Source organism: Molossus molossus, unplaced genomic scaffold, assembly GCF_014108415.1.
Source record: "Molossus molossus isolate mMolMol1 unplaced genomic scaffold, mMolMol1.p scaffold_m16_p_13, whole genome shotgun sequence".
Classification (NCBI taxonomy): Eukaryota; Metazoa; Chordata; class Mammalia; order Chiroptera; family Molossidae; genus Molossus; species Molossus molossus.
The window spans coordinates 93,550,585-93,564,869 of NW_023425348.1; the positions used below are offsets into that span (position 1 = coordinate 93,550,585).

Sequence of the window (14,285 nt, forward strand, 5' to 3'; positions counted from 1 at the left end):
CCTGACTGACTTCCGAGTTGAGCAGAGTGTCTTAAACCACACGGCGATCCACGTGGGGAGGTGCAGACACTGCTGAGGTCCCAGAATGCACTCGCCACCCTCCCTCCTTCCAGCCAGGGCGATGAGGGGGCGGTACATCCTGCACAGCAGCCTGGACAGACCTGCCCCGGGGAGCCGTGGGCAGGGTGCTGAGGACGCTGGCATCTCCCAGGCCTGCTGTGGCCCTGCCGAGCTGTCAGGACAGGCCTGAGGAGAGGGACGCGGGGAGCCCAGGGACTGACAGCCCCTGTGGGACGTGAGAGCAGTGAGAACAGTGCGATGTGCCTGGACTGAGTGATGACGTGGACATAGCTCCTCTAGTGCTGCAGACGGAGGGGTGACGAGTGCACCCCTGTCTTATCTGTGTTCTTGATGGCAGCCTGTGCTCGCACCGTTTTCCTAAACATGTCAGCATTTGAGTATTCACCATGGATTTCGTGTCTTGTTAGGCTTAGTTTGATTTGCAAAACGTTGTTTCATTTTGTCTACTGAGAATATGAGCGAGCAGTTATCATCTTAGAAAAACCAAAGAAGAGGCTAAAACCCATGTTGCTTTATAGCAACTCTAACAATAGCAGTAAGTAAGCTGCTGTTCAGAGATAAAGTAAGATTGGTGGAAAATGTCTTCAAAATGTTGTGAATTATTTCACCAACTCTGCTGCAGTACAGGACAGTCAAGTTTGCACCTCTTGCTTTTCTCTGTCTTTTTCTAACTGTTGGTTAGCTGAGAACGTGGTTGAAGCGGCTCGCTTCCCTGCTCCTGTGCACAGCTCGTGTTTTCTCAGGACCTCAGCAGGGCTGGGGCCTCCAGGCAGCCTGGCTCTGCGTAAGCCAGGGTTTCTGCAGAGCCGACATGGAGATGCCGTCAGTCTGTGCAATGTTCAGTGTGCAGTGTCGCTGTCCCGGCCTTGGGAGCTGATGTTCATGGGGAGGAGGGAGGTGGGGCTGCTAGGAGCCTTGGAGGGGTCCCTGCATTACTGCCCCTGCTGAGTTGGCAGGTGTTTACCAAGCACATGTAGGTCCATGTGTCCCTGAGTCTAACCAACTACTGATGTCTCCCCAGTGGAATAGGACTGATTTTCAAAGGTTTTTAGTGAAGAATGGTAACGGTGCTATTACCTACTGCTCACATGAGAATTTTCTCTTTTCTAAAAGTACAAAAGATTCTTTAAGGAGTAGTTCCCCAGTGGAGATGGAAACCAGCGCTGAGCCGATGGACCCTCTGACTCCCAGTGTCGCTGCGCTGGCTGTGCAGCCAGAAGGTAGGTGTGGGAGCCAGCAGGCTCGGCCCTGGCGCTCGTTATTTGGCTGTTCAGGCTGTAACGTGCGCTTAGTCTTCTAGATCTGAAAAGAAGGTGTCTTGATCCACATAGCAGGTTTATGAAACCAGACTTGACTCTCAACTTTCGGGCTCAAGAGCTCAGAGGAGCCGGAGAAATGAGAAGTGCACACTCCCAGTGTGGATCGAAGTGGGGAGGCTAGAATCTGTCACTGCCTCCTCTGCCCTTCCTGTGGGTTGGAGGACATTAGGAACAGCAGAGTCTGCAGGAGGAGAGTCGGGTGTGTGGGTAGACACGGAGTTTGGAAGGCCGGGGGTACTCACCGGTCCTGTGCTGAAGAAAACCCATGGAACGTCTCTCCAGTGGGCATTTTTAAGAAGCCTGTGCCCATCAAGAACTGGCCCAGGCAACAGTGGGCCAGCCATCTCACTCTTCCAGCAGGATGTCACCCTGGTGGAAGGGTCTGCACAGAAGAGGGATGATGGTGCTTGTTTGCTGTTGGTGTGGTGACCATCAGCTGTGTGTTGTTTTGTGTCGTTTTTCAGTGCCAGGCAGTGTGGCCATGGAAGCCAGCTCTGATGGAGAGGAGGATGCGGACAGTGCAGACAAGGTAACTGAGACAGTGATGAATGGCGGCATGAAGGAAACTCTCAGCCTCACTGTAGATGCCAAGACAGAGACTGCGGTCTTCAAAAGGTAACCAGGGGCGAGAGCATGTTGGCAGCTTCAGGTTGTTGGGAGGATAATGGGGAGAAACCTCAAATATTAACATCTTTAATTTTATTCCAATGTGAGTTCAGACATTAGCCTGACATCTTTCTGATATATCTGTCAAACTCAATAAATCTTAATGAAGAGATGAAAAGTTTGGGTCCCTGCAGCAGGGGAGGGGGAATTTGGGTCCCTAAGTGTCTGTGTCTCTGTCTCTCTCTCATAGTATTTAAAAGTCTGTTTAAATATAGCAGATTCAAAATACGTAAGTATAAAAATTTGACAAATCGTTAGTCGTAGTAGAAATTGATTTGTATTCAGGCTACAAGGCTCAGCCCATCAGAACCAAAGGTTCAGTATTATACTGATCATTTTCTTCAGATATCATGCAGTCTTTAGAATTCAGTAGCAAAATGAGAGCTTTAAAAAAAGTATGAGCCCTGGCCAGTGTGCGTAGTGGTTAGAGCGTCAGCCCACGCACCAAAGGATCTCGGGTTTGATTCCAGGCCCTAGTCAGGGTACATATGGGAGGCAACCAGTTGATGTGTGTCTATCATGTCAGTGGCCCCTCTCTCCTTCCCTTCCACTTTCTAAAAATCAATGGAAAATATCCTTGTGTGAGGATTTGGAAAAAGTATGAAAAAATTTCTATTAACCGTCAGAGCGCAGTTAAGTCTGTGCTTAGAGCTTTGGTTTCCATATCATGCAGTGTTTCAGCTCACAAGGGGACACTTCCCAGCTCATTATGAGGTCCCTGCAAAATGGTTGGCATGAAAGAGGAAAAGGAATTGTGGGCTAATTTCACGTGTGGGCACATATGCACAAGACCTGAAAGCTAGCACACCAAATTCAGCAGTGTTTTAAGCCATGACCAAGGAAATATATCTCATGAATGTGAGGACATTGTAAAAATTATTGAAACTAATTCACAGAGAGATAAAAACCATTTGGACTTTTAGTAGATGGAGAAAAGCATTCAATAAAAATGAAAGCTGTTCAGGACTTTTTAGCAGCCTCAGCATAGAACACGGCTGCCTGAGACTGACAACAGTGTCCACTGGGAATCCACGTCAGGCTTGGTCTTTTTTTTTTTTTTCTTTCCTCACCCGAGGACATTTTTTCATTTTTTGTTCAGATAGAGTGGGGGAGAGAGAGAAAAACATCGATGCCCACTGGAGAGACGTTCCATGGGTTTTCTTCAGCACAGGACCAGTGAGTACCCCCGGCCTTCCAAACTCCATGTCTACCCACACACCCGACACATGGAGTGGCTGGCACCCGGACGACCAACCAGGGCCAGGGACAAACCACAACCAAGGTGCGCGCTCCAGCGGGAACCGAACCCAGGTCTCTGGACCGCAGGCCGACGCTCCAACCGCTGAGCCAAACCGGCCAGGGCCACATCAGACTTGATCTTAACAGGGAGCATTAGAGAAAGCCCCTTCAAAGGTGTGGCCCGGACAGCGAGACCTGCAGTTGCTGCTTCTCAGCACTGTGCTGGGGTCTTAGCAAATGGAGCATAAAGTAAAAATAAATAAAAGGTATAAATATTTAAAAGAAATAAAATGATTATTGTTTGTAGATTTATGACAGACAATTGAGTCCATAGACTAGTATTAGAACTATTAGCCGAATTGACTAAACATACACACAAATCATTTGCATCCTGTGAATCAATACAAGATGTCCTAGATGTGTTCCCTTTCTCTAATTGAAATTTAAACTCTTTCTATAAGATAATTAAGATTGAAAGATACAATAAAGACCTAACTAAATAGGGAGGTACACCATGTTTGTTAATGGGAAGATATCTCTGGCATTTCATTTAAAACGAATCCAGAAAATGAATATATTTCTCTTCCAAATCCTAGTGGAGTTTTTCATGGAAATTGAGAAGTTGGTTGTGAGATTTCATCACAAAGACCAAAGAGAGCCAAGAATAATCAAGATCACTTTGAAACTCTGGCCGGTTTGGCTCAGCAGTTAGAGCGTCGGCCTGCGGTCCAGAGAGACCCGGGTTCGGTTCCCGCTAAGGGCACCTACCTCAGTTTGTCCCTGGCCCTGGTTGGGTCATGCGGGTGGCAGCCACTCGATGTGCCCCTTTCACATTGAAGTTTCTCTTTCTCTCTCTTCCTCCTCCTCCCTCCCACTCTATCTGAACAAAAAACAAAAAAAATGTCCTTGGGTGAGGATAAAAAAATAATAATAAAATTTTTTTTAAAAAAATCACTTTGAAGAATAAAGGGTGAGGGGACTTCCCTAGGTTAGGTGTCAAGGCTTCTTATTGAAGCTGGTGTTGATGTGATGCAGCCCTGGCCCCAAGGTATAGACAGCTTGGTCCTCTCCCCACAGGGACTTGTGCGCGTTAGGGAGCGAGTGACAGTACCGTTCACTCGGCAGGGGAAAGGGCTCATTAATACTATTACTCAAAAGTTAAAACACCAAAATACTATAGCAGAAGTTACACTTAATCAGGAAATTTTAGACTTTCACTTAAAGTGAGGAACAAATAAGAATGTCCATCATCACTGCCACAGTCCTGGGCAAGGCTACAAGGAAAGAAAAAGAAATAGAGGTAGGTAAGGTTAGACAGGAAGTGGTGAAACTTATCGATCAGTTGTTATCTAATAAAAGTTCAGCAAAGTCCCTGGGTAAAAGATCACTTTTAAAAATTAGTACCCTTTTTTTTACATCAGTAATAAGCAATTAGGAGTATAATAAAAGGCAAAGTACCAGTCACAAGATACATCAAACTATAAATTATTTAGGAATTATGTTAACCCCAGATATCTATAGAGAAAACTTGGAAGTGCCGATAAAAGCAGCCACAGAAGATCTGGACAAGTGGAGGCCAGTCCTCTGTGTGATGGGCCAGCCCAGTGCTGCAGAGATGTCCACTTTATCAAATTAATCTTTACAATTAGTGCCATTCCACTCAGAATTCCAGTTGGGTTTTTAAAGGGCACTTGATAAACAAAGTTTTCCAAATTGCTTAGAGGAACATACGGAAGATGAAATAAGATACTTGCCCTGGTGATAATTGGTCATGCTGCAAAGTCACAGGAATTAAAACTGGTATTAGCACACAGGTGAGAGGCCAGTGTGATGGGAGAGGAAGCCCAGTAACAACTGTGATGGCTTGGGGGGGGGGGGCAGTGAAATCAGAGCCTCCCTGGCTTCCATTCGAAGGCAGTTCCTGGGGGGTTTCGGAAGATCATGTGGGAAATACAAGCCCATGTTCAGTGCTTTCCATGTACCGGGCTCAGTTCTCTAAATGGCTCCAATGTATTAACTGTTCCTTTATTTCCCTCAAGAACCCGAGAAGGTAAGTATTGTGGGTGTCCTCCCATTTTCCAGACGAGGAAAATGAGACTCTGGAGTTAAGTGTTGCAGCCAGAGTTTCATGGTAGTTAAAAGAAAATACATTGTTGCCCGGGCCGGTGTTGCTCAGTTGGTTGAGCATTGACCCATGCACCAAGAGGTTGCTGGTTCAATTCCTGGTCAGGGCATGTGCCCAAATTGCAGGCTTGATCCCTGTTGAGGTGTGCATGAGGCAGCTGATTGATAATTGTGCTCTCACACTGATGTTTCTTTCTCCCCCTCTCTCTCAAAATCAATAAACTGGCCAGTTTGGCTCAGCGGTCTCAGGTTCTCTTCCCGGTCAAGGACACATGCTTGGGTTACAGGTTCAATCCCTGGCCCTGGTCAGAGTCATGCGGAAGGCAATCAACCAATGTCTCTCTCTAACATTGATGTTTCTCTCTCTCTCCCCCTCCCACTTTTTCTAAAAATCGGTAGAAAAAATATCCTCGGGTGAGGATTAACAAAAACAAAACAAAAAAAACACCTCAAACTATTAAAAAAGGAAGAAAGAAAAGAAAATGCAGTTATCTTTCTGGCCTGTGGCAGCAAAGGACTTCCTTTTTAAAGACAAAACAAGAAAACGTTCAAAAGCATAAACCATAATGCTAAAGATAGACTTGGATCACATTCAGGTTAAGAATTTCCACCTGATAAAGCACTATAGACAAAGTTAGGAGGCAGGTGACAAATTGAGGGGATAATGCTTGCAGTTTCTAAATCAACAAGAAACTGACATTTACTATTCAATGCCTATAAACCAGTAAGGAAAAGATAGAAAACCCAAATCAGAAAATGGGCAAAAGATATCAGTAGGCAGTTAATAGACGAGGAACTTCAAAAAGGCTAGAAAGAGATGCTCAGAATGCAGTTTTCATCCAACACCTCTCAGAGCCTAGCAGGAACGTGTGGATAATGCTGAGTGCTGGTGGGCTCTGGGGCTCCAGCACCCCATTGCCCTGCTAGTGGGCATGCAGACTGGGCTTCTCTAGATGGGAGGTGACCGCTTCTCCACTGCTGAGAAGCGCCGGCAGTCCCTCGGACACGGCGTGCAGGTGGATGGCGCTGGCGCTGTGAGAGGCAGGGAGAACTGGAGGTGCACACCTTGGGAGGCGTCGTGTCAGCAGGGACAGATGGACCTTCCAAAGTGTGCTCATCGCAGCGGTAATCCAGTGAGGGGTCCGATTCAGGGCCAGTGACAACTGAAAATACATCTGTAGTGACTGCATTTTACAGGAGGGAAACAGGGCGGGCAAAAGGTTTACAGTTATGAGTACACGAAAGAGTGCATTCTTGTTATTTATTGATCATTGTGTCATTTTTCATATGAAAAACTGCAAGCCTACTTTTGACCCACCCTGTATGTATGAACCCTCAGGGTAGTTGCTTTGGTGGGCAGGGAGTGGAGAGTGAGGGTAAAGGGGAGTAATGAACCAGGCCACTCAGATTGTCCACACACCTTTAGACTTTGGTTCATTGTCCTCATAAATTGCCCTGCTCCACCTGAAAGCCATCGAGAAATCACGGGGACTTCCAGCTGCCCTTTCGCTCACTTGAGTGCCATCTTGATTGTGTCAGAATGTAAATCCAGACAGAAAAAGCAGAAGTCTGGACTTACAGCCCACAGACAGTCAAAAGCATTTGCTACTTGTCTGTCTTCACCAAGAGCCATCGCAGGGGACAAACCCTGTCGTGTTCCCTTCCCCGGCCCTCTGGCCCTCCAGGTCCATCTGTGCCTGTTCTGGCCACAGTTCTGGGCTCCTCCGTTTGGGTGTCTGTCCTCTCTCGTGGTTGGAGGGCAGCTCAAGAGGGGCAGGCCTGGTTCTGGCACTGTGGAACCCCGCTCCCAGGACCTCAGCCAGCAAGCTGATGGGGGTGTGTCCTCCTGACTGTTTAAATGGTGGGCTCGGCCCCGAAAGCAAAATGCTTAACTAAAGACTCATTCCTTCAAACAGGTTCATTTGACACCTTCACCGAGTCTGCAGATTTGCTTATGCACAGTCGTGGGCATATTACCCCCACCCCATTATAGGAGTGTTCTGAAACTCTTGTACATTTCTTTTCTGTTTTGCACACTTGGCGTCAGAGTGTTGAAATCCTATCGGTATGTAAGTCGTGGGGGGCCGTTCTTTATCAGCACCAGCTGCATCACATCATCCCTTTCAGTTCCCTCCTGCGTGACCCTTTCCTCCTGTGGTTTCCCAGTCACTGTCTGTGCCCCTGTGTCCCTCACCTGAGCATGCTCAGCCCCAGGGCTTGACCCCATGGCAGTCATGACTCCAGAGCCATCGCATGTGCCCTCCCCCTCCATTGGCGCTGGCGCTGCAGGACTCTGATGCTGCCTCTCGTCCTCTTTACCGCAGCGAGGAAGGAAAACTGTCTACCTCTCAAGATGCTGCTTGCAAAGATGTGGAGGAGAGCCCTGAGCCGGCCGAGGCGAAGTCTGCGGCCCCCCGGCCCCCCAGCAGTAGTCCCGAGCAGAGGTAACAGCCCGCTTCCTCAGGTCTGCCCAGGCCCTACTCTGGCTTCGGCTGTTGTTTTCTGGGTGCTGGGAGGGAAGTTGGCACCATGGTGTTTGGTTGGGCGAGAGTCATTACAATTGCCCCTGAACGTTCAGTGACTTACTGAGCACAGTGACATTTTCTCAGTCCTTTGGGGATCAGGGTGACTGAGCTCAGAACTTAGAAATAAGTATATCTCTTTACCCCAGAAGCTGAAAGCTACCTGTTTTTAAAGATTCAATAACATCACTGGCTCTTTTAAGAAATTACTGGGAATGTAAGGGTCTCTCATGCTGGCCTTGCCCCCTCCCCTCCATTTGATTGATTATCTTGTGGACTCACGCAGCCGCCAGGCTTGAGTGGCTCCTGGTGCTGTTCTCCCGTGGACGTGCCCATGTGACACACGTGGAGAGCTTTCCTGGAGACCCTTTCGTATGTGCAGCTAAATATTACCCACTCTGATGATACCCTGTTTGGTTTCGTTTTTGCAAAATATCTTAAATGTTAAAATCCCACTACCAGGTTTCTTTCTGGTCACCTTTTGCTTAGGCCAGGCCAGAGTCCCAGGAGTGAGGGTCATCTCACACCCTGGAGTGCTCACTGGAGGGTGAGGGTTTTCCTGGGGCCACAGGGACTTGGCTCGGTGCTTCTTAGAGTTAACTTTTTTTTTTCCTTTTATTGATTTTAGAAAGAGAGGAAGGGAGAGGGAATGAGAGATAGAAACATCGATGAGAGAGAACATCAATTGGCCACCTCCTGCATGCCCCCCAACCTGGGGATTGGGCCCACAACCTGGGCTTATGCCCTGACCCGGAACTGAACTTGGCAGCTCTTGGTGCATGGGTCTGTGCTCAACCACTGAGCCACACTGGTCGGACAGAGTTAACTTTGATTAAGTATCTAAGTTTGAATATTTCTTCCCTAAGGAATAAAGTAACCTTTTAAATCATTTCAGAGAAGTACTTCCCCTATCACCAGACCACCCTCTCAATCTTCTAGGCATTTTAGGGGTAACGTAACCAGCGAGACCAGCAGGGGGCACTCTCTGTCTACTGGTCAGCAAATCTCTATAGTAGCAAACTGCCTTTGTTTTTCTCATGGAAATTACAGCCAGAATGAATGTGGTTTTTAAAGTATAGTTTTACATAGAAAACATTAGCTATGAGAACTCTTTGGATACGTTGGCTCTAGTGAAGGCTTTGGGAGGAAGAAGCAGGGTGGTGACACTCCTGCTTCTAAAGGTTTGGGCAAATCTTTTTCTGCCTGTGTTTTCAATGTATGTCTTTTATGAAGACCTTTCGTAGATCTGATTCCTGATTAGTTGTCATCCCCCTGGTTTTTGCTTGTAAGTTCCCGTGATTTTGAGACCTGCCTAGAAGGTAGGATAATCCATGTCTGTCCTAATGGGATAGTTGCATCGGGAGTCTGGTCTTGGCTTCTCTGCCGTGAGAGAGGTGCAGGAGGCTGTGGGCACGTGTCCTTGGCTCTCTCGAGTGCAGAATCACTCACCTTGGGAAACCGTGTGCTTCTCCATGCAGAGAACTGAGAACCAGCTGGTGCAAAGAGCCTCGCCCCAAATCTGCAGGGCTGAGGTGGTGGAAGAAATGTGGGGCGAACCAGTGGAAGGAGCAGGCATGACCTGTGTCCATATGGACATGTGTCCTTCTGTCCTTGCTTCGCATGGCTCAGCATGGTAGTCGCTGGTCTAGGTCTGATGAGAAAGTGGTAGCAAAGCGGACACAGTGCAGGGATTCTTAGAGAGGGTGCTAACGAGGAAGAAGTAGCTGGGCAAAGGAACACGGGTCCCATTGTAGGTAGGCTGGGGCAGGGCCTCTGAGAAGGGGACGTTCGAGCTGCGGTCAGGGCAGGGATGGTCGGTTTCTGGTGTGTCATGTTTGTGCTCCTAAAGCAGTTGTGGCAGTGTTGGAGGCAGAGCCGTTGGGACTCTCCGTGCGCATGCTCCTCAGCCCGGCTGCTGGCCGAGCAAGCCCTGATGGTTGCCACACATTCATTTTTCACTACTGTTCATCAAGTATTTCCAGTACCTTTGCCTGCCAGCATGCTAAATACTTGCACACATTGTATACTCACGAACCCTGTGTGGGATTATTGACCCCTTTTACAGGGGAGAAAACTAAACTGAGAGGTTAAGAGATCAACTTAAGCCCTGGCCAGTGTGGCTCAGTGGTCAGAGTGTCAGCCTGCACACCGAAGGGTCTCGGGTTCAATTTTTGGTCAAGGGCATGTAACTGGGTTACAGGTTCAATTCCCATCCCTGATCGGGGTGCATGCAGGAGGCAACCAATCTATGTCTCTCTCTCTCTCTCCACCCCGCCCCCACTCTAAAAATAAAAAGCAATGGAAAAAATATCCTTGGGTGAGGATTAACAACAACAAAAAAAATAAGGTCTCACAGCTTTTAAGTGGTGATGGGAGGATAAGTGCCCTGTTATGTCTGGTTCCATAACTCGCAGCTCCTGTGTTTCCTTTTTTTTTTTTTTAATTATTTTCTTTTCTTTATTGCTATTAGAGAGAGAGAGAAACATCGATGAGCCACATGGGCTGGGCCAGCTCCGGCCCGTGTTACTGATACAGGGCACATCCTCAGAGTGGTGTATTGTGTGTGTGGACTGGACTTGGCTCTGTTACGACAAGCGGGTATCTGAAAGCGTTTTGTTTGCACATTTTGATGCTAGTTCAGAAGTACTTGTGTGCTTCTCAGTTTGGCCTCTAAGCATCCTTCTTACCCCACTCTACATAAGATTTGGGTAAAGTCATCAAGAGTATCTGACATGTTCAGGTTGTCATTTTGGCAGAAGGCAGATGACAGTCTGAATTCTGCCAGCATTTCGACCATACAGTGCCCCTCCTCCGCCCTCCCCACTGGAAGCTTACATTGGCTTCGTGAGGGTGCATTTGTTCCAGTGCACACCTTTCCTTTATTTATTGATTCATTTATTTGAGAGAGAGCAAGAGAGACATGGATTTGTTCCACTTATTTATGCATTCATTGGTTGCCTTTTTTGTTGTTAATTCTCACCTGAGGATATCTTTCCATTGATTGTTTTTATTTTTATTTATTTTTTTATCCTCACCCGAGGACATTTTTGCATTTATCTTCAGATAGAGCTGGGGGGGGGGGGCATCGATGTGAAAGAGACACATTGACTGGTTGCCACCCACACGATTCCAACCGGAGCCAGGGACGAACTGCAACCGAGGTACGTGCCCTTAGTGGGAACCAAACCCGGTCCCTCTAGTCCACGGGCCAACACTCTAACCGCTGAGCCAAACTGGCCAGGGCTCCGTTGATGGTTTTTAGAGAGAGTGGAAAGGAGGGAGGGAGGGAGAGAAACATCAGTGTGAGAGAGACACATCGATTGACTGCCTCCTGCATGACCTCGACCAGGGCCGGGGACTGAACCTGCAACCCCTTGGTCCGTGGGCTGACACTCTAACCACTGATCCAAACTGGCTAGGGATTGAGCCCGCAACCTTGGCATATCGGACGATGCTCTAACCAACTGAGCTACCCAGCCAGGCTCTACAGTGCACACCTTTGTTTGCAACAGTTGGTCCTGTTGACAGGCTTTTTCTTTTGTTTCCTTTTCCTCCTTTCTCAGTAGCAGAATCCTGTTTTCCAAGTGAAACTTTATGTGGATTCTAGTACTTGGAAGAGAGAAAAGGCTGTATTGAAGGCGGGATGAGCAAACAGCCTGTGACGGCTCGGAGCAGCCGTGGAAACCGCTGGCCTGGCCTGTGCTCCTGAGCGCTGAGGGGCCGCGCTCCGGGGCACCTGCCCGTCTGGCCTAGCTCTGCCGTGTGTGCTCTTCAGTCCGATTTTCTGGAGCTTTCGAGAAATTCATTTACAAAGCATTTCATTACATGACTACTCAGTGCCAGGCTTAGTGCTAGGCATTGCACAAACAGATTAAAATAAACCTCCTCCACCCTTAGGGAGCTCAGTGAAGTTAATTTTCAATCTCACATTTCTGCTTAAGTGCCTCAGATGTCTGTCTTACTCCATAGGACTGACCAGCCAAGTGTGCCAGGCGACACATCAGTTAATGGCCCTGTATGATGAGTGACCTCTGCTGCTGACTGAGGACTGCAGGCTGCCACCATTCAGGGCTCTGGGGCTTCAGCTGGGGCCGCCACACGCCCCTGCTGCCCTCTCTGCACGGGATCAGGACCAGCAACCTTTCTACTCTAGATGCTAAGACATTGTACAGAGAAATTCAGACGTGTACAAATATTGCACATTGACAAATACCAAGAATTTTTGCGTATGTTTATATTGTATTGTTCTAAATAATGGGTAGCCTGTGAAATAAGATCTTGCCACCCATGTAATAATAGTAGTAATACTATAGTTAAAATGGCTGTAAGAATAGTTTTATAAAAGTGAATACACAGAGCTATTGTATTTGAAACATAACTATTTGACAATTATTAGTGTGACCAAAGTATTAGGCAGTTTTCATACATTTTTCACCTTGTACAAAATTCTGAATTCATTTTTCTTCCAGGTTGGCAAGGAGTAAGTGTGGGATTAAAATGCCCTCTAAGTGTTATTTTGGTTGTTCTCACAAAAGTGATTTTGAGTAAGAAATATTTGGTGTTCTTTTTATAACCAGTTTTTGATTGGTAATTGTTTTCTGTATTGTTTAAAACGGATCAAAAAATGTAAGTCTATTGGTAGAGATTAAGTATTTATTGCTGCAACTCAGTTGATGAATTGATGTTATTGTAAAGCCATATGTTCTGTTCCTGTCTTGTTCGCTTGGAATGATTGTTCCTGCAGGTGAAACACTAGAATATTGGGAGTGTACATGGCTTGTGGTTTGGTTTTTGTTTTTGTTTTATTTCTGTTTTTTTTTTTGTTTTGTTTCAGTAGTTCATCTGCCTTTTAACCCATTCACCAAAATTTACCTTGTTAACAGGCATCACCAATGAACATTTCAGATGATCGGCATATCTAACACCCCTGAGTCATGTTAGGCGAGTCAGCGCTGCTAACGGAATGAGAGTGCGTTCATCTGCAGGCCGGCGTCTAAACTCGACTCAGCCTCTGGCGCCTACGCATGTCAGCTGTTCTGTACCCTGTGAGATTTCACTCGTAAATTCTCAGCCAGTCTATTTTTTTTAGTACTGGTCTATGTATATATATAGTGATTATGGATACTAATTCAATGTAATTTATAATTTTCTATGTCAATATAAAAATACATCACAGCCTTCTCAAACAGCTGAAGCAATATGTTGTATATTGCATACCGTCTGGTGAAAGGGTTAAATGACTTCACCTCTTGCAATTTTAGATGCAAATCAGTTTTTCATTTCTGTAATAGAAAATTATTCACCTATTTTTACATCGTTTGTTTTTCCTGACCAGTATTTAAAACCAAAAGGATATTCTGAGAAATGGCCAACAATTTTTTTTAGAAATAGCATCCCAAGCAACGTGCCTAAACATTACATTGCATATGGAAATAAAAGAATCAAATGTCTAATGCCTTATTTCTTATTTACTTTTCATTGTAAGTGGTGTAGAAACTCCTTGCGAGGCTTACCGAGGCAGACGCACTGAGGGACCGGGCCAGTGGTGCTCCTGGGCAGGCGCGTGCCCGGGCCTTCGCTGCCTCGGGGCCCGTTCTGGGGTGAGCTCTCCAAGAGACTGTCTCGTGCGTTCCCCTCTGGAATCCAGCGCCACCAGAGGACAGGGCTCCTCTTGTCTCAGGATGCTGACTTATGTGGCACAGGACCTCGGGGACTGCTGATGGATGACACGCTCGTCTTACCCGGTGGAGAGCTTTGCCGGCGACACCAGGGCTTGGCTCTGGGGTGGCACGTGCTGCCCTGGACAGTTTGCATTTGGTTGGCGTCTGTCCCAGCCAAGGTAACAGTGTCTTATTTCACCCCTGCTACTGCTGAGGAAAGAGCAGTGGGGTTTTCTTTGTGTTTTGTGTTGCTTGTCTTAATGTGGCAGGGAAGGACCCAAGGATGGAAGAGCAAAGCCTGTTGGCAGTTGGAGGGTGCCGGACGGAGGACCAGAGCGAGTACACTCTCATTAGTTCCTACTTATTTCTGTGTGTGGGCCGTACTGAACTGAGAGACTAACCGATGTCTACAGTACAATACCTGTATTAAAAGTAACAACAATAAAGCCTGATTCTTTGTTTCTAGAAATCTCTTGTACTTTGCGTGGGCTCCAAAACCAGTCAATGAGAGAAGCACCGTGGACTTGTGATGGGCCCTGGCATGAGCCCTCATGTTGACCAGACCCCGTGCGGGAAGACAGAACTGGACTGAGTTCAGAGTGTGCCATCATGGGGTCATGCGCTCGTCTGCCCACTGCTGTAGCCCAAACACTAGAACAGGCAGCGCCTGGCAC

General features: G+C 47.2%; 1 protein-coding gene across 45 annotated transcripts in view; it reads left to right on the top strand.

The window, feature by feature from the left end:
* The window catches only part of PPP6R3 (protein phosphatase 6 regulatory subunit 3), a 138,379-nt gene extending 124,299 nt beyond the window's left edge, over positions 1-14,080 (top strand). For 29 of the 45 annotated variants that reach the window (XM_036257636.1, XM_036257635.1, XM_036257633.1 and 26 more), the window contains 4 exons: positions 1,195-1,301; positions 1,865-2,015; positions 7,754-7,873; positions 11,921-14,063. In XM_036257636.1, the coding sequence (XP_036113529.1) occupies positions 1,195-1,301; positions 1,865-2,015; positions 7,754-7,873; positions 11,921-11,972 (430 nt within the window). In that variant the 3' untranslated portion in view covers positions 11,973-14,063. Of the gene's footprint in view, positions 1-1,194; positions 1,302-1,864; positions 2,016-7,753; positions 7,874-11,920 lie in introns of all 45 variants that reach the window. The other 16 variants (XM_036257643.1, XM_036257646.1, XM_036257649.1 and 13 more) reach the window with 6 other exon arrangements.
* The last annotated feature ends 205 nt before the right edge of the window (positions 14,081-14,285 follow it).